The sequence below is a fragment of the Podarcis erhardii genome (genome assembly GCF_964252035.2).
Source record: "Podarcis erhardii genome assembly, chromosome: 11".
NCBI classification, from domain to species: Eukaryota; Metazoa; Chordata; class Lepidosauria; order Squamata; family Lacertidae; genus Podarcis; species Podarcis erhardii.
In genome coordinates, this window is record NC_138501.1 from 12420168 (window position 1) to 12443062 (window position 22895).

Here is a 22895-nt window from a genome sequence, read left to right on the forward strand (position 1 = left end):
AAAAATCAATACTAAAACACAGAGCAGCATAAAACCAAAGGCATGAAAACGATTGTGGAAAAGCAGGACACCCTGTTTTAAATGAGATGTCCCAACCCTTTTCTGATCTCATTTGAAAGAGAATTTGGGAGTCTACAGTCCTGAAAATATTTTCAGTTTACAATTAGCATAACTGTCGGCAGCTGATAAAGTTACACTGGACTATACCACGTTTGGCCACAATCCTGAAACCGCATTTTGAAGAAAACCAGAAACTCATCAACGTAGCAAATTAAGTGGCTTGGGTATGGAAGGCAGCACAGCCTGAAGCATGATGGAAAAATTTATACCTTTGATACCCACCTCAAGTTACCATGAAGCACTTTAAGCCGATTTAACCCTACTGAGTTCAGGGACTGTAGCTCAAATCCAATTATTTCCCCCCTTAATGAGATTGTAGCTGATAGGGAAGATGGTGCAGTCGGAATATGAAGAAAGAAGGACAAAACCAGGGTCAAATATATGCTTTTATTTTTTAAAAAAATTATGTGTCAAATAGAGCGCTGGAATATGTAGCAGCAACCAAAAAAGGCACAGGAGTGTAGAACAACCCAGATATAACAGAAAGTTTTTTAAAAATAGTATTCACCAGAAATCTGGAACACTTATCATGGCAAATTCATTGAAGGGTGAAAGAGGTCCTTCTGACTCTAGGTGGAATACTGAAACTTCTACGGTATCAATGACAGTCCCTTTTCTGCACATCTTTAGCAGAGACCTGAGTGGTGGTCTCAAGCAAGTAATTGAGAGAAAGAGAAAGAGAAAGAGAGAGAGAAAAAAAATGGAACTTCCTGATTACAGTAGGGATATGTGCCCATGCAACAAATGTTAAGTATTTCTAATGTATTCATGGTTTTTAAAAGTATTCATGAGTAAACATGGACAATAAACATCATGAGTGAATTAGTTTCCCCATTAATTTATGCACCCACCAGATTATGGTAAGAGATCGATATTTGTTTTGTTTGCTTGGTGGAAGAAATTCTACCAGCATTTCATCTGTGTGTGCCTACAGATTGTACTGTACAATGCTGAACTCAATCCAATGGAGATTGAGACTGAAATTTAACTGAGAGCTCCAATGTGTGCACAGCACTGGCAATCACCGGTATAAAAGTTAAATGCGTGGTAAAATCACAGGAAAGGTCAACTTGTATAGAATAAAGGAATTGGCATGAGACAAGACATTTAATGGAAACCGGACAGACAGTTAGAAAAACAGCTCTTTCTGGGAATTTCAAAAACCAAAAGATCTTTAAAAAAAAGTGTACAAAATTCCCACATACCCAGTGTAATAAAAGCTACTTAAGTACATTATTCAAAAGCATAATTCCATAATACCGTTTAACTATCTGGTCTGACAGTAATAGGAACCTGTTCGGGGGAATGTTATTTAAAATAAGAGTTTAAATGAAGAATATTGTGTAAGTTTTTTCACCCTTTTCATGTTCATTAGCGTTAAACACAAAACTCTCAAAAATAGCTCGGCTTGTTTTACACATTTAGAGAGCTAGGGAAAGGAATAAGGCCCTTTAAGAACAGAGGTGAAACTCATGTAAAATGCCAGTGATAACAATGATCTCCAATCGAAACAGTACTTATACAGTGAGCAGAGTTTCACATTTCCATATTTGTGACTTTGTTTTGTTTTGTTCTGGAATGACTCAGTGGAAGTTGAGCTTTCCACTCCGTCAGAAGAGAAAGTCAACGAGCTTGAACCTTGGGAGCACAAGCCAATCCACCATACAGTAGGAAAACCGGTATTCCCAGTGTTGGATGAAGAACGAAGACTCAAGTATGCAGGCCTCAATTCAGCACTGACTCCGCAGCTTCCCTGATAAGCGAGGCAGCTTTGTCCAATTCCGGTTCTGTCTGTTCTACTGTCACTACGACTCGGATGCTGTCAAGGGCAAAAACACGGTAGTCGGTCAAAGTTGTTGTCTTTTCGTTGCGTGGCAAAATGTGTGCAACCTTACAGCACAAACCAGACTCTTTAAGCTCCGGAACGCTGTTGCCAGTCAGAGAAGACATTACCTGCTTAGGCAGATCAGTGGCCTGACTTAAATAAATAAATAAGACAGCTGCACATGTACAGTACTCAGTCTCCTAATACTTTCCTTTGCCCATCAATACTTTTTGCTTCACATAACAGTAGTGATCGCTTCCCCTGTCAATTCAATAATAAGGATTATGAAGTCTAGCTGTGGTGACTGGTATAGTTCAGTAGCTAGAAAAGGTACAGCGAGATGATGATGTTAATAATAATAATAATAATAATAATTTATTACTTATATCCCACCCATCTGGCTGGGCCCTGAGTCATTCTGTTGTTTCTAGTGACAACAGAATGTAAGTGACCTTATTCTCCCTCCCCAGGCTTGATCTCAAGTAACCGTCAGACAGCATTTTATTAGCTATTCTTAAAAAAACCTCACACATATTCCTGCCCGGAACCCTATTTAGGTATAGATGAGCAAGCCATTTAGGACAGTCTGCTTGTTCAATAGATGAGTCCATGACTTATAAAACAACAGCGACCTTTAAAATCCAGAGGTTCCAACACAAGCTACGGCATGCTTCTCAACCCACCCATTCTGCCTGCCGTCAGAAGAGCACAGTTTTGTTTTAATAGCAAGGTGAGCAAGTATTTACGAACCTGGGTGGTGGGAGAAATTTCTCTTCTTTCTCCAAATAGCGAGCCTGGGTTAATGCAATACCTCTGTTCATACACTGAGGAGAGAAACAGGAACATCAGGTGCCATGCTCATGTGTTATCGGACTGTTAAGTAACATGTGATACCCTGCCACAAGGAGCTAAATGCATTTTTAGTCCTGGTTTGTAATACTGTCCTCTCTCTTCTAGCCATCACCACGACTGCTCCTTGCTCTACAGGGCAGTTTAATTGGCCCACAAGCCGCCCCCAAACCGAGCTGCCCACTTGGCGAGTCCCCGCGCGCTGCGCTAAACTGGTGCAGCATGGCGACTCGCTACTGCGGTGCCGGAAATCGCATCTGCGCATGTCTAGATGCCAGAAATTGTGTCTGCTCCCCAATCCCAGAACCTGGCAAGCCTTAAAAGTAGGAGAGCAAAGAACTCGAAGACAGACGGCATGTAGCAGCACCCGTAAAAGTGATGAATGAAGAAGTGAGGGAGACGGGGGGGGTGGACATTCACTCTGGACAATGCCATTATCCAAGAGGCTGCGTTCTACAGCCTCTCTCTATAAAAACTGAATAAAAAGCAGACGGTAAGAGACATTTCCTTATCTTCGTACGTTCCTGGGCAACCGACTGGGAGTCGCCTGTCATTGTGGGACCACACGGCTCAAGAGCCAGTGAATTTAGAGACATTCGTCCAGTGGTGTCTTGCCTTCAATACCCATCTCCCATAGCGGGTACAATGCTGCCTTTTATATGCCTTATTTTAAAAAGGGACCAATCCCAGATGATTGCTGTAGCAATCTTAGGATTGCCATATTTCAAAGTGTGAAAATCCTTTTCGGCCAAAGTTGTTGAACTTTCCTTTTCTCTTTTTACAAAAAACAGTTCTGGAGTTATTTTTAAGGGAATTTGCCTAAATCTACACTTTTGGTATGGGCTGCCATACGTCCGGATTTTCCCAGACATTAAAGTGATTTCCGCCGAATCCCGGCTATGCCCAGGAAATTCCCGGTGTATGGCAACCCTACTTTTCAAATGTAACCTTGCAACCCAGCACATGGAGGAATTCTAGAAGGAAGTGCAACAGAGACTTCAATACAGAACACCGTTCTTTTCATTGTTAGGCTTTGAGGACTGTAAAAAAGGACTCTTACATAATCAACAATTTCCTTCAGTAGTCTTGCATCACTCTCTCGAGATCCAGTGCTTTCTTCTAAGCGGAGGTGTAATGCTGGAGAAATGGATTGCCCCACTACACGTAGACCAGGAATCCTAAAAAAAAAAAAAAAAGAAAAAAGGTCAACATATCAAAAACGCTGATATGGTCAGCAATCAAATGAAAGAAAAACTGGCAACGTAAATTAGCAGTCGCTTTGTGAGAACAGTGAACTCAATGGAATGCATTCTCTGCTTTCCTGTAGGATTGCATGACCGAAACAGCCAACCACACGGTCAAGTCAGGAAGGCTGCCCCATCCAATGGAACTCACCCCTTCCTTCCTTCCATTCCTATACCAACTCATGATGGATCACAAACAGAGAGCAGAAGCAAACACCATGCATTATAGCAGGTTGCCTAAGCAGCAGCAGGTGGCCCATCTGCAGACTACAGGCAAACTTCCCATCTCCCAAACCTTCAATTACTGTACTTTTCTTGGCCTCTGGATGTGATAGGACCAGTATCCAAATAAACTAATTTGAGAAATGGAACTACCTTCCTACATGGACAGAATCAAATGTTTAACCACAGCAAGAACAGCTTTTCAGCACTGGATCAGCCAATTTCTACAGTATCGTCTAGTTCTGTGTAACCTGGAGTGTGGATAACAAAACATCTGGAAACGGCCATGTCAATTCTACCATTTTCTTTCAGCAACTTCCTATCCCACAGCTACATGGGTACTTGTTTTAGATGCTAAACAGCTAAATTCTAGCGTGCCAAAGAGTGTCTAGGAGGAACAAAGCAGAGACAACACTGGGTTGATCAAATCTAGAAACAGAGATGACACATTCGACTTGGGGAGGCAGTTTCAACTCCTGTAAGAGTGCCAGTAGAATCTGCCTAAACTGCACTTCTAAATTAAGAGGTGAGGCACTTCCTTGAACTGTGGAAGAATATATTTTCCTCCAACTAGGTCAGCATAAAAGCCCTGCCAGCCACGAGTTTTTCACTGGGCAAGTGGACAATGCTGTCAACAGGACAAAGATATGCAAAAACAAATTAAGAGTTTTGCTCAATTTAATTTAGAATTTAATCTCTAGAAACATCTCAATTTTCAATTATTCCACATTAAAATTGCTGGAAAGCATCTTGTTAAGAGCCTGAAATCTAATGGAAGGCTATTTACTGGAAGGAAATCAGTAACACGAGAGAGAGAGAGAGAGAGAGAGAGAGAGAGAGAGAGAAGCAGTGTTTGGAGATTAATATCATAAAGCAAGCAATCATCTAGTCACAAGCAAAATCATGAATGCAACTGTATGTTAGTTTACGGGGCAGATTTTTATGGAACCATGTGAGAGGCTTGCATGCTGAAGACTTACAAAATAACTTTAGATCATTTATGAAGAACTTAAAAAGCTCAGGTCCCAATACCAATGCTTCATGTCAAATTCTAACAGACAGTTTAAGTTATAAAATGGACCATTAGCATGTTTCAGAAATGAAGGCAACTAACTGCTACAAAAGGAAGAGGTGGTTTAATAAGAGAAACCGCCTTTGAATGCCAGCCAATTTAAAGCTTTGACATTTGCAGATTTCTCCCCAACCGCACTTTGTCATAAATGTACTGTACATTTCTAGAGGCTGCTTTAGAAGTCCCAAGTTGATATCCAAGTTCCTTTTGCCACTTACTTAAAATAAACCAACATCTGACTCAAGTACACATCAAGCTAGAGAAGAACAATAAGCAAAGTGTCAGACAAAGCTCTTCCAGACAAAAGGTCAGTTAATGTTTGTGTTAAGAGAAGAGAGTCTGGCTTTGCTGGTATGGCAACCCTATTCGAAAGGATATTTTACATAGGCAGAGGATGGGGAATTTGGCACAATGAAATGTATGCCTAATGAAAACTTGTGCTACAGAAGATGTATGGAAAAGCTAAGGATAGGATGTACGATGCACCTGATTACGGAAAAGAGAATTGCAGCATCGCCTTCAAAAAAGGGAACAGATATCGTGCAACTGCCTAGGGCCAAGGCTCTTTTGTGATTTGAAAGATGTGCTGAACACTGATGTGTTGAAGACGCTCAACACATAAGTGAATTCAGAGACCCTAATCTAAACTTGGGATATATTGATTCACAACCTCTTGTGGTAAATAAAGTGAAATGCGCAGATATTAATTTTGCACAAGAGGCTCAAACCTGAAGCATCCAAAATCTTGATGCTAGTCTTTGCAAATATTCCTGCATTAATACTTGGGAGTGTTCCAAAGTGAGCCCAGAGCAAAGTCTTGGAAACAGGGTCTCCCACAAGTATCTATTTTCTGCAGTGGTTTTGGCCAGCTACATCTTAATTATGACCATATTTACAGACATGGACTGCATCTTTGATATCAATCGAAGACTGAATTCCCTGCTAATAATTCAATGTGCAAGTAAAATAGCTAGGAGTGCCTAGGAACAAAGGCTATTTTACACACGACATGTTTATTTACCTCAGCTATAAAATTTTATATAGCACTATTAGAGGGAGTATGATCTTTTAAACGCATGTCTGATATTGAAATGCCACAGAGAAGAATTTTAAACTGAAGATAAATTACGGCTAAACTGCCCATATTGTATTTCAAGAAATTGTTCCCTGCTTTAACTGTAACTGCAGTCAAACGCAGAAGCGGGATTTTCTAAAGTAGATCAAACTTTAACAGAGCTGGGGGGGGGGGAACCCCACTAGGAGGTGCAATCTTAAACAATCCTCTATATGCCTATTCAGAAGCAAGCCCTATTCCGCTCACTAGGGATTACTCCTGAATAATATGGTATAGGATGTTTGGAAAACTATAGCTTTTTTAGGAGGCATTTTCTGTTCAACGTGGAGTTCAAAGTAAGAAGGCAAAGCATTCACTTACCCTTGTAAAGCCTGGTGTATTCGCTTGCATTTTTCTCGTAAAATCTGAAAAATGCCTAAACAAAACAGTTTTAAGTTGGGGTATCTAAAACTGAGCAGCATAAATATAAACAGCTGTTTAAGTCTTGTGCTAGAGTTGCCACTTCTACAAATCTGCCTTTCTACCACTCAAGAGGTTACAGGGAATTATACAGAGAAAATAAATGCTTAGCGATACAAATATGGGGCTCCCATGCTACCTTAGACCATGGGGAACAGACAACAAGCACCGTAGAACAGAAGAAGACCACATGGTCAACAGTGGGGCATTTTTCAAGCTCATGAATCAATGAACTTCACCTTCTCTCAAAGGCAGAGCTGGAGAACTGCTAGAGAGCAAAAAGGCTTTCTCTTATCTCAGCTTCTGGGTAAACAGAAGTGAAGGATGGTAGCAGAATAGTTCAGGCCTCTAAAGGAGAAATTCTCTTTCCTGGAGGGAGAACAACATAAGCCAGCGGAGGAGGCAAGGCTGAGAGGTGCTCTAACCCAGTGTTTCCCAACCTTTGGTCTTCAGCTGTTTTTGGACTGCAACTCCCATCATCCCTAGCTAGCAAGACCAGCGGTCAGGGATGATGGGAATTGTAGTCCAAAAACAGCTGGAGACCAAAGGTTGGGAAACACTGTACCCCTAGCCACTTAATTATTTCTGCTGTCATTTTTCCTACACCTTTTCCAACTGTAATCCAGTACAACTGGAATTGTGCACAATGTAATAGATTTTGCCATTCTGAGATTTACATGATGCCATTATGCTACTAGCTGTTTTCAATTCCCTTCGCAAGGATTTCCAACGCTGAATTTGCCTTTTTCTGGCACATTCTGAATGACTTCTCAACTAGAGAGAAGACTCTCTTTCCTGGTAGCCATTGCTATTGCCATTTATTTTTCTTCTCTATTCAAAAAAAATAAAAACTCCCTCCCTCATCCTTTGCCTACATAACTTTTAATGGAACAAATCATTTATATCATTTGTGGCCCATTCAACAAGCCTGGTGAGATTTCTTAGGAGATTTCTTGGGATTTCATCACTCTCAAAAAATTACAAACTTTCCTACTGCACTATGTACTAGGTGATATAGCACAACTATCCTCCGGATAACATAGGCATCTTTAAAAAAGAAGAAGGGCTGAGTCAACTATCAAGCATACCAAAATGTGAACTGCAATTTCTACAGTGAACCTACGAGCAATCTCTCATAAGAACAGGAAGTCAAACCCATCTCACAAGTATGGCAGTTTATGCTAAACAGTTTTCTGCTTTTTTAAAAAAGATACCTGGGTTTTCCTCCATGATATTGAGGCCCTCAATGGCGGCAGCAGCTAGGAGAGGAGGCAGAGAGGCTGAAAAGCAGTACCCCTGGCCAGATAATCTCTGGAAAGAAAAAGGAGCATGGAGTGACCACACTTTATATAGATAATTCATTGGTAAACAAGTTGGAATTTATCTGGATGCTTAGTTTGCCCTTGTTCCAAAGACCTAATCTGAAATTATGTCCAACAGCTACATGTGTGCAACACAGTATCTTTATTTGCATCAACCACTAGCCATAGCAATAAAATAAAATAAAATGTACTGAAGATAAATACATTTTGGAGGTTTACATCAATAATCAGATAATATATCTTATTCTGATTGCCCCTGCTAAAAACCTTGCAGTTTTTGCTGTCACCTGAACACCTTGATCTGCTAAAATAAAGGACACAGTAGCAATGGCTGAGTGACCTGGCATGGACAATAACAGAGGAGTAATAACCTCACTCCTCAAATCCTTATAAAGAGTGCAAGCCAGAAGCACATGAGCCACTGACTCAATACTGCCCTCTCCACAAGGACATAACCGTTTTCCCAGCGGGATTTTTTAGAATTGACCCTCAAGTACAGCCGAAGGCAGTATATTCAATCTTGCGAAAGTGAAAGCTGGTCTGTATTTTGGAATTGTTAAATTTTGCAAAGAGGGTGCCAAAGTGACTAGGTGGAAAACAATCATACCGTGGACAAAATGTCCTTGTTGTGGCCAAATTATTCTGTCGCTCGATATCATATAGGTAAAGGTAAAGGGACCCCTGACCATTAGGTCCAGTCGCGGACGACTATGGGGTTGCGACGCTCATCTCACTTTACTGGCTGAGGGAGTCGGCGTACAGCATGACTGCTGTGACCAGCATGACTAAGCCGCTTCTGGAGAACCAGAGCAGCGCACGGAAACACCGTTTACCTTCCTGCCAGAGCGGTACCTATTTATCTACTTGCATTGGTCTGCTTTCAAACTGCTAGGTTGGCAGGAGCTGGGACTGAGCAATGGGAGCTCACTCCGTCGTGGGGATTCGAACTGCCGACCTTCTGATTGGCAATCCCTAGGCTCTGCGGTTTAACCCACAGCGCCACCCGTGTCCCTTTCGATATCATATAGGTGCTGCCTAATTAAATTATTTGTTTTACTGAAGCCCAGGCTCTCCTTTGCTCTAGGACCTTCCCCTCTACTATCAACTACTTCTCCCCAATTCTTCCCTGGTCAGCCACCTTCCTTTATGTATACTGGGCACCAATTCAGCTGCATCCAGCGAAACCTTTGCCCCATTCCGCAGCAATAGATGTTGATGCTCCTTGTTTGCTGTGGCTCCCTTTAATGGTCATAATAAATAACAAGGTGAAAGATGAAAACATCTTTCAGTAATTCCAGTGGCACCTTAAAGATCAACTAAATATAAGCTTTCAAGGTATGAGCTTTCATGTATAATACACACTTCGTCAGAGGTCGCTTCAACCTTACAACTGTCGATGACTGTTATGGCAGTTGGTTTCACAGGGAAGGGCAAGGGATTTTTAAAGGGATAGATGACCAAAATTAGCTTTGGTGTATATAATGGGACCTGAATCCAATATCTCTATTCAGACCAGGTCTCTCCATAGTTTTTAGTTTGGTAATGAGTTGTAATTCAGCAACTTCTCTTTCAAGTGTACAGTGGTGCCCCGCAAGACGAACGCCTCGCAAGACGGAAAACCCGCTAGACGAAAGGGTTTTCCGTTTTGGAGGCGGTTCGCTAAACGAATTTCTCTATGGGGTTGCTTCGCAAGACGAAAAGATCTTGCGAGTTCCCGCGGGTTTCCCCCCGCTTTTTTCACCCCTTTCCTAAGCCGCTAAGCCGATTATCAGCTGTTCCGCTGATAAGCCGCTTAACAGCTGATCGCTAAAAGCCACTAGACCGCTAATAGTGCTAATCCGCTAAGCTGTCAATGGGCTTGCTTCGCAAGACGAAAAAACCGCTAGACGAAGAGAATCGCGGAACGGATTCTTTTCGTCTTGCGAGGCACCACTGTATTTCTAAAATTCTTTTCCAATAAGACAGCTACTTTAAGATCTTGTATAGAATGTCCTGGGAGATCGAAGTGTTCTCCTACTGGTTTTTCTGTTTTATGATTCCTGATGTCAGATTTATGCCCATTTAGCCTTTGGCATAAAGTTTGTCCTGTTTGTCCAATGTAGAGAGCTGAAGGGCACTGTTGGCATTTGATATCATATATAATGCTGGAAGATGAACAAGATGGTGTTATTCTCAACTGACAACATGAAGAGGAGATGCTCCCACCAGCCTGCCAACATCTGCCAGACTGGCCAAGTGTGACTCCACTATATCAAATACCTGTCTTGGTCACAGTATTCTACTGGAACTGCAAAACATACAACATATCACACATTTCCGGTTTTTACACCTACCTGGTGATCAATAACAAAGGATCGCCCGCAGCAAAACCCTCCAATAGAAGCCAGGGAGTTTTCCATGTTTGCACTTATAAGATCAATGTCATCCATCTGTTGCACAAACAAGGCAATACCAGAGATAGTTAAAAACAGCATGTTTGGTAACCAGCCATATAGCCGTAGAAAGGTTAGATTGGCTTCTGAATTATTTAACCCTCCCAAACGTGCCCATAATTAATAAAGACACGAACTCTTTAAATTCATCTAGAGAAGGACAGACAGCAAAATACAAGATAAATTATTAAAGTGGCACTCAATGCAAATTTCTGGTGTCAGTGGGTATCATACAAAGTAGAGTGGTACTTTGGTTCTCGAACTTAATCCGTTTTGGGAGTCCGTGGAAGGTGCATTGGATGTTCTGCTTCCAAAAAATGTTCGCAAACTGAAACTCTTACTTCTGGGTTTGCTGCATTTGGGAGCCAATTTGTTTGGCTAACTAAGCTCTTTGGGAACCAAGGTACCGCTGTATCCACAATTTAAGTTTTCCTGTTTTAACCACTGAGATCTAAAATAGCAAAGTGGATCTGAAGCAGCTCTCAACTTAACTGTAGAATACATTCAGTTAACACATTTGACCCGAGTGTCAATATTAATGTAAATTTCTACATGCACTTTCCAGAATGATTACAATGACACAACCCATCTGGAATAAAAATGCTCAACGAATCAAAAGATGAACAGGGAGCAGGATTTTTTTCCCTTCCAAGATTAGCTCCTTGCGGCTTTCCAAGTTCTACTTTATGAGCTCTTTTCCTCTTTGTGGATAAACAGTTCCTGAACATGTAGAGGACACTACAAGTAGCACCCTGAATCCTAGCCAGTAATTTGTAAAACGTTCTGAATGATTTATATAAAGTTATGTGTTAGTTTGCATCATGCGGGTATATTAATGTATACGGCATCTCTGTGTTAAGTATGTTCTTTCATATCAGAAAATTCACCCATTCATTTGTCCGTTCCCAAAGCAGATTCTTGACAAATTCAGAAAAAGGCAAAGCAGTAACAAAAACCTGCAAACTAAGTCACAGTAGATTGTTTTAAAAGGACAATGATTTTGATAACTTGAAGATGCTTTACGTATTTGTTGCTAGTAATAATCCCACCTATATTTAAATTTTCTTTGCAAAGCTAATATTTAAGGGATTATGCAAGAGACAAGATTGCCATGCACAGAATTTGCATATAATGGCTGCTAAGCCACTGCTATAAACATGACAAACATATCAAAAGTTGTTTCTTCCTTTTGGCGCAAAAAAGCATTGTCATCAGAGAAAAGCATGCACTTACATTTATTCCAAAATGTTCTGTAACTCCTCGTCCATGTTCTCCCAGCACTCCGAAGGAAAGACTTTCTTCCAAAAATAACCTCACTTTGTATTTGTATTTCAATTTCACCTACATATTTATTCAATTGCAAGTGACACAAGAGAGCACAAGATTATCGAGTGCTCAGGACAAGAAACCAGATTCATGTACAAGTTGTCAAGTGTTCAATCAGACTGTTGCTCAGTCAACTTCATTCTAAAAATGCAAACCTCCATGCACTTTAATTCCTTGACATTGTTGTAAGATATGGAACATATTTAGCCTGATTATGCATAGAATATAATTTTCTGTGCACTGGTGCCTCACTGAATAGCTGGACTTTTGGGAGTCCAGAGTGTGTGTGCGGTGAAATATCGAAATACAGAACTAGTACCCTTAAAACTTTGGGAGTAGGAACAGACTTCCTTGAAGAAATAAATAGAAAGCCTTCTTACTGAGAAATTGCCCAAATGCGTTGTAACAAAACTTTCCCCAGTTATAGGGGAAAGTTATCAATGCACAACTAGAGTTTTAGGCAGAACACAGCAGCATCAATATAACATGCCTCATTCCCAGTGTGAGAATATTGTCTCCTGCCTCAAAATTGCTGCACCCCATTCTTCTGACCCCTGCACTAGCTAAGTGATCTCATATATAAGGGGTGAAGCCCTCAATCCCTACCTAAGGTAAAGGTAAAGGAACGCTGGGCAGTTAAGTCCAGTCAAAGGCAACTATGGGGTTGTGGTGCTCATCTCACTTTCAGGCTGAGAGAGCCAGCGTTTGTCCGCAGGCAGCTTTTTGGGTCATGTAGCCCGCATGACTAAACCACTTCTGGCTCAACTGAACACCGTGACGGAAAACCAGAGCACACGGAAATTCCGTTTACCTTCCTGCCACAGTGGTATCTATTTATCTACTCACACTGGCATGCTTTCGAACTGCTAGGTAGGCAGGAGCTGAGACAGAGCAACAGGAGCTCACCCCATTGTGCAGATTCGAACCGCCAACCTTCTGATCAGCAAGCCCAAGAGGCTCAGTGGTTTAGGCCCCCCCCCATCACTAAACAGTCTAGTATTTTTCTGTTCGTTCTTCACATAGCACATAATGACTGGTAGGGAAAATACCTATTGATAAAAACTACCTACTCACCAATTCCGGAAGAGGACAAATATCTCCAGCGTTAACATACAAACCCTCAACCACGATAAAGCGCCGGGTTACACGAGCTTTACGAGGGTTCTGCAGAGAAATAAAAGTTTTGTATGGATGCTTCTTAACAGATGCTTGTTATGAGATAATCTCACTTAGGTTACTATTAAAATGCCACCAAAAGTTGACAGAATGTATAGAAGAAAAGCTTGCGCTTATGCCAGCAGACATCAATGGCCTTAAACACATTTTTAACAATATGATACTTTGCGGTTAAGCATTCTTTATAGCCAGTAAGCTCTGCAGCCAGGATAAAGGCTTAATGCTATTAACTCCGAGCCTTTTACATGTTGATGTATAAAGAAATGTGCATGGCTCTGTTTTGATACTACTTTAATACAAAAATGGTGCTTACAGTGTGGTTGTGAAACAAAATGGAACTCTTCAGTATTTTTTACACTGCACTGATATTGCGGTGGTGTGTGTTCTGGTTATTTTGAGATTTTTTTTTTAAAAAAAGAAAAAGTGGGTGAACAGCATCTCTTACAGTTCCATCTGTAGATTTTTCAAAAGTTAAGTGAAAGTTGCAGACACCAAGCACGGCTATCTGAATAAATGAAACACAGCTGCCAAACCTACTTCAAAAGATACACAACACTTCATTTCCAGAATGGACTCGAAGATAAATAATGAGCAATGAAGGCATCAAAATATGTTAGCTTAAAAATACACCCTACAACACATCAATGACTTCAAAAATACCGTACCTTCTGATCTTCAATCTCCTGCTCTTTGAGTAGATGCTCAAGGTCAGCCATATCATTATGTTTAAAAAACTTAATGTTGCTTCTGGATGCCTGTAAGCCTTTCTGAATAGCAAAGCAGGCTGCTTCATCACTGTAAATACACAGAATTGTGTCAGTTCACTCTTAGCATGAGCTGCCTTTTTGAAGTCTGATTTCTCTCCATAATGTACTTTTCACGAACTGCTACACAATGTGTTTTTTTGACTATATGAGCAGCCTCAACCACCTCCAGCTACAGAAGTGGACAGCAAGACTGCATTCGATTAGCAATATCGTCACATGATGGGGCTCTTGCATTCTTCTCTCTCTGAAATGGCCACAAGGAGATGACATGCTTTTGCTTCTATTTCCAATTGCAGTTTAACCGTGTTATTTTTATCTATGGTTTATTGAAACAAACCAGCTTCATGAACAATGTTTCCCGGTTTGCCTGTTTTAGCAAACCATAGTTAACATTCATGACAGCTTCCCTAGGTTTTGCTACAACACTAAAATGTGAAGCTTCCAATCTTCTTCACTGGTGACAGTACGGAAAATGAATGTGCCTGAGGCTCATTCACATAATGATAAAACCATAATTTGTTATGTTTGAATGCAGCCAGTGTATGAGAGTTACCTAATCAATAGGCAACAATTTTGTTTTTCCTGTGTTCACAGGAACTGTTACTAACATCATTTTGTTTATTAAAACGTTTCTATCCCTCTGTATGAATCAAAAAGATCCCTAAGGTGTAAAAATACACACACACACACACACACACACACACACAGAGTACTTTTTTCTGGGGGGACGAATACTCCTAAACATTTTGTGAATCTTTGTACTTTTGTCCATTTAATGTATTTATTTCCTCCGATTTGAACTTTAAAATGGTGATTTTCTTGAGTCAAACTGAGAGTATATAGAGATCCTTTAAAGGATAGATTCAGAAGGTGGCATCACTCCTCCAACCCATCACCTTTGGCATACAGGATGTCACACTTGATTCATCTTGTCTCTCAACATGAACATGAAACAGCTAGATCATCCCGGTATTTGGGCTAGAGATCATCTATATGCAGATCAAAACTGGCTTTCATTTCCATCTTTTGATGCAATGGAAGTTCTAAACTGGTGAGTTCTGCAGTAGATTAAGGTGAACAAACCGAAGCTTAATCCAGACAAGGCAGAGGTGCTGCTAGCTGGATGTTCTGGCAGCCTGGAAGAGGTTTGGGAGAGGCCTTCCTCTTAAAAAAAGAAATCTGGTTTGCAGCTTGGCAGTGCTCTTAGGTAAAGCCTTGCTTAAGGATGTTCAGATAGCAGAAGTTGTTACGGCTGCCTTTTGCCAGATCTGGCTAGTGGAGCTGCTGTGCCCTTATCTCGGAAACCAGACTCAGACATATCCTAGTCACTTCTAGCCGATCATTGTAACACTATGTTAGGGCTGCCTTTGATGGCAGAGCAAAAACTTCAAATAGACCACAATCCCTCTGGCCCAGCACTGACAGGAGATAGCAGTTTGCAGCATAAAACTGAAATACTGCATCATCTGAACTGTCTACCTATTTGTTTCTATACTCAACTCAAACTCCAGTTAATAAGAGTCTGTAGGTCTATAGTCATCACCTAAAACTGAGCCCAGCGACAAACTGGTACCTAGTGAAGATGGAACAGTATCAGGGTTTTATGGTTTGTTTTTCCAGTCATTTTTATTAGTTTTGTGTAGGATTCCGTGGTTTTGAACTTTAGAGCCCTATATGGCCTGGGAACAGAGCACCAACTATCTCCACCCATATGAATCTGCCTAACCCCAGAGATTAGCTCCATGGGTTTGAAATGTGGACAGAAAATTTTCTGAGCTGATGGCAAGATAACCACATCCTTCCAAAAGGCTCAAACTGAGCTTGTCTTCTGAAGAGCAGCTAAGACATTAGGGCTGGGGCAGAGGGACCACAGACATCTTTAGGTATTACTCCTTTAATTAGTTATTTGATTACACTCCTCATAATCTCTTAATTGTAATTTTAAACATAAAGGCTATTTTAATATTCTTTTATTCACCGTTTTACATTTTTTAAAAAAAGTTTGCTTGCCACCTTCAATAATTTTTTTAAAGGAAGCTAGTATATTAATTAGGAGAAAACTGCCAGGGCTAGGTAATTCCTAGCCATTGAACTCATTCAGTTCATAGGTTACGTGGGGGGGAAATGGAAAGGGGGAAAAAATCAGACTACGTATGCTACAGACACATTTATCTGGGAATGTCTCATTGAGTTCTATGAGATTTACACACGCACACACACAATTTCAGTTAGTATCAACTAACACATAACAAGCACAAGCTCAGTAAGAGTGCTCTAGAGGAGATTTTTGTCTGACATTAAGTAAATTCATTCCAACCACTCATCAAGTGCATTTCTTTGCTTGGCTGTAACCTATGGGGGATACTGACAAAACGTTTCAACAGCTGCTAGCAATTTTAAAAGAGTTGATTCTGAAGCAGCAATTGATCGTTAAAACCAAGTAGTCATTTTGAAAGCATTTCATAAGCGATTAAAACTACCCCTTAATAGGCATTTAAAATGGTATCAAGATACAGCTTTGAAAATGACAAGATCATATAAGCGATCCTACACTGGCGCTGAAAAATTGTGCATAACCACTTTCCTAACAATCACGTTCAGCCCTTCTTCTAGGAGAAGGCCTATTAAAGCGCTTTTATAACTGTCCCAGTTAATCTCATTTTTAAACAATTGAGATTGATAGCTCATAATGCATGTTCACTAAAACAGACCACAGAACCCACTAAGAGCTGGTAACCAGAAGCAACAGCTTGTAGGTTGTCCCTTTGAGAGAAATATCTATGGTTAACTTGGGTGTACACAGATGTTGCCAGCAGTGGCTGGCAACAATTCGCAGATTGCTACAGCTGGGAAAAGTGTCACTACAACAGGGGAGATTGTCCCTATCAGGTATATGAGATGCCCCCATCTATAGCCCAGCTCATAGGCTTCTTCCTCCAAGCAGTTTTGCATCTGTAAGCCATTGGTAGAGACTGAAGGAGGAAGGCACACAATGCATATATTCACTGGCCACCTTACTGTACTCTAGCTTAGTTTGGAAATCTCTTCCCCAAAGGCTCAACCAAACCTCAAGCATGCACAACTGTTCTAAGAGCGGCAAGACAAATCTGTTTGAAAAGGGTTTGACTTGAAGTGGTTCAAACAGAAAGAATAAGTTCTGTTTTAGTTTAAATCGATTCTATCTGGTTATCTCCCGCTTGGACTACTGCAATATGCTCTACATGGGGTTAGCTCTGAAGGTGACTCAGAAACTACAACTAATCCAGAATGAGAGAGCTAGACTGGTGACTGGGAGTGGCCGCCGAGACCTAAAGCATCTTCATTGGCTCCTAATACATTTCTGAGCACAATTCAAAGTGTTGGTACTTTAAAGCCCTAAATGGCCTCGGCTCAGTAGACCTGAAGGAGCATCTCCACCCCCATCATTCACCCTGGACACTGAGGTCCAGCTCTGAGGGCCTTCTGGCGGTTCCCTCATTGCGACAAGTGAGGTTGCAGGGACAAGGCAGAGGGCCTTCTCGGTGGTGGCGCTTGCCCTAGGGAATGCCCTCCCACCAAATATCAAGGAAATAAACAACTATCTGACTTTTAGAAGACATCTGAAGGCAACCCTGTATCAGGAAAATTTTAATGTCTAATGTTTTACCATTTTTTATGTGCTGTAGGCCACCCAGAATTGCTGGGTGAAGCTAGCCAGATGGGCAGGGTATAAATGATAAAATTAATGTTGTTGTTGTTGTTGTTAAGCCAGATAAAGGTAAAGGTAAAGAGACCCCTGACCATTAGGTCTAGTCGTGACCGACTCTGGGGTTGCAGCGTTCATTTTGCTTTATTGGCCAAGGGAGCCAGCGTACAGCTTCCGGGTCATGTGGCCAGCATGACTAAGCTGCTTCTGGCAAACCAGAGCAGCACACGGAAACACCGTTTACCTTCCTGCCAGAGTGGTACCTATTTATCTACTTGCACTTTTGACGTGCTTTCGAACTGCTAGGTTGGCAGGAGCAGGGACCGAGCAACGGGAGCTCACCCCATCGCGGGGATTCGAACCGCCGACCTTCTGATCGGCAAGTCCTAGGCTCTGTGGTTTAATCCACAGCGCCACCCGCATCCCTGTTAAGTCAGATAGGCAGGTATAAATAATAGAATTATTGTTTTATGATGATGATGTAGTAATAGTAGTAGTGGGGTTAACTACCACACACAGGATTCTATGATTCTTGGATTTGAAGGAAGAAAATTAGGTGAACAAGGGAAGTCACAGGATAAAAATAGCCACATCTGCATTGGTACTCCCCCCACCTCCAAGTGCTGCAATTCCAGGAATTGCTATCAACTGAAATGTTGCTTGCTCACGAACATACAGTCCAGTATGGTAGGGATTCCTCTTTTGATAGAGAGAGTGTAAACTGGCTGTAAAATTTTTACCTTTTGTGAAATATGGTACCTAGAAACAAGTGGATTTTGCTATGAAGAACCTCAGCCTTACAGAGAGGAGAAGAGATACTACAGAGATTCTGAAGGAGCCTCTTCAGAAAGTCCCACGTACAGTCGTACCTCTACTTACGTATCCGCCTGGATATGGAATCTTTGGGTTACGGCCACGGCAAACCCAGAAGTGTATACTTCCGGGTTTCGCCCCGCGCACATGCGCACAAGCGCTCCACATACCTTGCGCATGCGCACAAGCGTGTCTCTATTTACATAATTTTGGGGGTGAAAACAGACCCCCAGAACAAATTAAGTTTGTATCCAGAGGGTCCACTGTAATATAGAAAAAGTGAAGATTACGTACACAAAAACAATGTCTCCTCGTTTTGAATAGGCAGGAATAGCACTGGCAATTGTAGCAAATCCATAGGAATATATGATAGCTTCCTCGGTCCTCATAAATTTGGCAAGTCGTTCCTCCAGTTCCAGATGTACATCTGTTTGAGAAGGGTAGTTTATGTTTTAGAAAAGTCACACAAAGATGCAAAGTCATTAACAGCATGAAAATCTATTCAACTCTGCCCAGGTTATTTTCTCCTTCACACACACACACACATGGACGGAACAAGTACAGGCTGACAATCCTGTCATTCTAACCAGGTGCAAAGTAACTCATCTGAGTGTTTGACTGCATTACCTTAAAAGGGCACTTATGTTTTGTGAGTAAAAGTAAGCAAGCCACACTCAGATACCTGTCAGAAATATTCCAGAAACGAATACCAAAATGTGTCTGTTGTTGGGAAACTAGAAACAGAGGGAATCAACACTGCCAAGTGTCAGAGGCTTGTTTAGAAAGCTAAGGGGTAATTATCTTAGCTCTATATTAACATAGTGCATTCCAAGTGGAATTCCCCAAGCAGGTTTCAGGCTCGATAAACCAACAAAGCAATCAGTGGAGTTAAATCTCTTCTCCGGACACTTATTCCTATCTTGCATTTTTCCACTTTTTTTTTTTTTTGCCTTCTCTCATCCCCTACCTTCCTACTCCTCCCCAACTCATTTTCTGAACATCCCTCATTTCGAATGAAACATTCGCATCTATCACTTACTGAGCCCTATTTTACAGATTCATCCATTATTATTTAAAAAATGTTTTTACTGAATATTTCCTGGGGTTACCAAAGTACATACATCACCTCTATTTTCAGATTCTAAAGTTTTTTTCTGCAGATCAGTGAGACTTCAATATTGCATATTGCATACAAGGGTGGGGGAGAAGAGAGTTGGGGGGGGGAGAAGGGAGGTAGTAAACTTTCGTTGTTTTACATGGTATATGTGCAAGGTTTTTGTGTCAGCGTCACGTGGGTAGGTTCTTTCTATTCCTTTATCAGTTTTCTTTGGCACTGAGAGCGGTTGGGGGCCCAAGGCATGGATGGTCACCTACAGTTGACTGCAGTGAGTTTTGTTTGCCCTGTGTGTGTGGCGTTGTTGAGTCAAGCTAACCATCGATTCATATGCTGCCAGTGGGTTCACCTTTATTACACACACAACCCAGCAAGATCCACCCATTTAAGAAGAATTAACCGTTGTCCCCAAATATAATTTCAACCATGGTGAATTAAGATCCATCTCATTCTGGGGGTGGGTGCTGGAGGGGCTCAATCCAGCGTAGCAGGAGTGACTGTAGTGTACACAAATGAGTGCCATAGAGCCCAATAGTTCCACTTTCTCCCACCCATCTTCCATCAAATATGGAAAAGGATAGCAAGCTCATTGTTTTGTTTACATATATACTGCTTATATAAGGACACAGGTGGCGCTGTGGGTTAAACCACAGAGCCTAGGGCTTGACGATCAGAAGGTCGGCGGTTCGAATCCCTGCAACGGGGTGAGCTCCCGTTGCTCGGTCCCTGCTCCTGCCAACCTAGCAGTTCGAAAACACGTCAAAGTGCAAGTAGATAAATAGGTACCGCTCCGGTGGGAAGGTAAACGGCGTTTCCATGCGCTGCTCTGGTTCGCCAGAAGCGGCTTAGTCATGCTGGCCACATGACCTGGAAGCTGTACGCCGGCTCCCTCAGCCAATAAAGCAAGATGAGCGCTGCAACCCCAGAGTCGGCCACGACTGGACCTAATGGTCAGGGGTCCCTTTACCTTTATACCGCTTACATGGTAAAATGGCTTCTAAGTTGTTTAAGGCAGCACAAGCGAGCACTGCAAGGAATGGGGTATCTATTCCTCCAAGCACAAGTGGTGGGGAAGAGAGTTTTACTGAGCCTCATGAGAGTCCTCCAGGAGTGGCCACTGTGTCTGTGGAGTCTGCCTCCCCATTCTGCCCCTTCCAGGGAGGAGGAGGAAGAAGACAGTATAGATTTACAACAGGGGTTTGAGGAAGGTCACAGCTCAGAGGCAGATGAGGGGAAAAGTTGGGAAATCATGGGAGAGCCGGAACAACACCCGGCTGACACGTTGTCATTAGAAAGCATTCCAGACCCTCCATCTCCCAGAACCTGGCAAGCCTTAAAAGTGGGAGAGCAAAGAGCTCAAAGACAGAGGGCATGTAGCAGCACCCGTAGAGATGATGAGAACGACGAACGAGGAAGTGGGAGAGATTTGGGGGATGGGGGGTGGAGATTCACTCAGGGCAACGCCATTATCCAAGAGCCTGGGGTCTATAGCCTCTCTCTGTAAAGATTCAAATAAAAAAGGAAAGCAAGAAACTTTTCCTTGTCTTTATACTTTCCTGGGCAACCATCCGGGAGCCGGTGACAGCATCCTGAGAGTCTGATAGGATGAAACCTATTAGTTCAGACCATCTCTTTTCAATATAAAGAAAGTTGCCAGGATTAGAGTTACTGGGGAACTGGTAACAGGCCAGATTAATGAACCTTATTAATGAACCTTATTTTTTCAGCTCAAAATCTCTCATTATCACATCGGGAGGGGGGCAGTTTGGACCCAATTTAGTGACCAACATTCCTAAGAGAATCTGCTGTTAAAATCCAAGGAAAAGGGGCAGGGCGTAAACCTTTCTCTTCTCGTATTCCTATGCACCCTAGGTATTAAGCAGGAGCATGAGAAGATGACACATACACTGGAAAGAACAGCCAAACCTTCAGAGTAAGAAGTCTTTCACCATACTGAAAACCACATGGCTTTAAAATTAAGAAGTCAGGATATCTAGATGGGAATCTAGTCAAAACAACATCAGTTATGGTCATGGATAGTGTTTCGCCACAATCTTCCAGTAACAAGGAAGGTAAGAGAGAATTTTAGCACCACCACTGAAATGATTAAAAGGAGAAGGGAGCATGGAAGACATTGTTCTCATATGGTAAACTATCAAATCACAGTGCCCAAAATGCCGACGATAAGATGAACACTTTGCCTTGTGAAACCTGAACAGTCCCAAGTGGCTTCCTGGAAGCCGTTCCCAATCCTCTAGGTAAAAACACCAGCAAGTTAAGCAACTCGCACCAGAAAGTCAGACTATAGGGGAGATAAAGGAAAACGTTTAGGCTCACTGTACTGCTGTCTCTATAGTGCTCTGCAGAGACAGGAGAGGAATGTGAAACACCCTCACACTGTGATTAAATGCAGACTAGGAGCTTCACAGCAGGATTTGTATTACAAAAACCCTCCGCTTGAGGTTTGAATCCAAACCTCTTGATTACCACACAGATATAGTATGTTGGCAATATCTACATTACTGTGTTCGCAAGCGGTCAAGATGTTTCGGCCAGAAATCAGACTGCCCCCTCGTGGCCTCTTTGGAAAGCTCAGTATTTAGTCTTTGCTTTAGCTCTGCCAATTATCCCTGTATGACATTTGAATAACCGCGAAAAGAAGCTGTGAAGCATTCTTGAAACAAGCTTAAGGCATCATCCAGCAATGTATTCTGCTCAAACAAGATAGATTCTGTAACCGATACACATGGGAGAATCTAACGAAGCTTCTGTAAATAATCGGCTGTAACGGTTTCATGACCCTGGAAAAAGCTGCAACTTCTATTGCAAGCAGAGATTGTGTGAAGGCTGTTGCTGTGAAAAAAATCAGGAACTGATCTGGAAAGTTTAAGGGAAGCACAGGGAAAAAACAGAAGCTAGGATGCTGTTGCAACTGTCCTGCCCAGATCTGCCTTCAGGTCCAGTTGATGTGGCCAGAGGCAGTCTGAGACTGGCCAGAGGCAAGTCATAGGAATTCTTTTTTAAAATTATGTCAAGGCAATAGCTGAATTCTTTAACGAAAAGCTTCACAGTTCCTATTTCTTGCTACTGGCATTACAGAATATTCAAAGACTAGGATTGCCAGTGGAAATCTGAGCAGCCCCTCAGACCAATGCAGAAGTAGCTCTAGGGTCCTGGGTGTCAATCTTTCGGGGAGAACATACATCTCATCCATTATAAGTACATTTATGCCCAACTAACTCACTTGCTTTTGTCTGGATCAAGTTGTATTGGCATGGTTAAAAAGTTGTGTTTCTGCATCTGTAGGCCGATGAATGGCTCTAGAGAATTAAGAAGCATTTAATTCTGAGTGAGAATTCCTCTTGCTTCTTTCAGGCATTACAATCCAACTGGG

At 41.8% G+C, this 22895-nt stretch overlaps 1 protein-coding gene across 1 annotated transcript in view; it reads right to left on the bottom strand.

Moving 5' to 3' along the window:
- Positions 1-493: 493 nt before the first annotated feature.
- SPTLC1 (serine palmitoyltransferase long chain base subunit 1) overlaps positions 494-22895 on the bottom strand; it is a 36536-nt gene continuing 14134 nt past the window's right edge. The window contains exons 6-15 of the mRNA XM_081880510.1: positions 18682-18814; positions 13788-13917; positions 13021-13110; positions 11854-11961; positions 10522-10617; positions 8081-8177; positions 6768-6822; positions 3855-3972; positions 2696-2769; positions 494-1939 (exon numbers count right to left, since the gene is read on the bottom strand). Of these exons, the coding sequence (XP_081736636.1) occupies positions 1846-1939; positions 2696-2769; positions 3855-3972; positions 6768-6822; positions 8081-8177; positions 10522-10617; positions 11854-11961; positions 13021-13110; positions 13788-13917; positions 18682-18814 (995 nt within the window). The 3' untranslated portion in view covers positions 494-1845. The remainder of the gene's footprint in view (positions 1940-2695; positions 2770-3854; positions 3973-6767; positions 6823-8080; positions 8178-10521; positions 10618-11853; positions 11962-13020; positions 13111-13787; positions 13918-18681; positions 18815-22895) is intronic.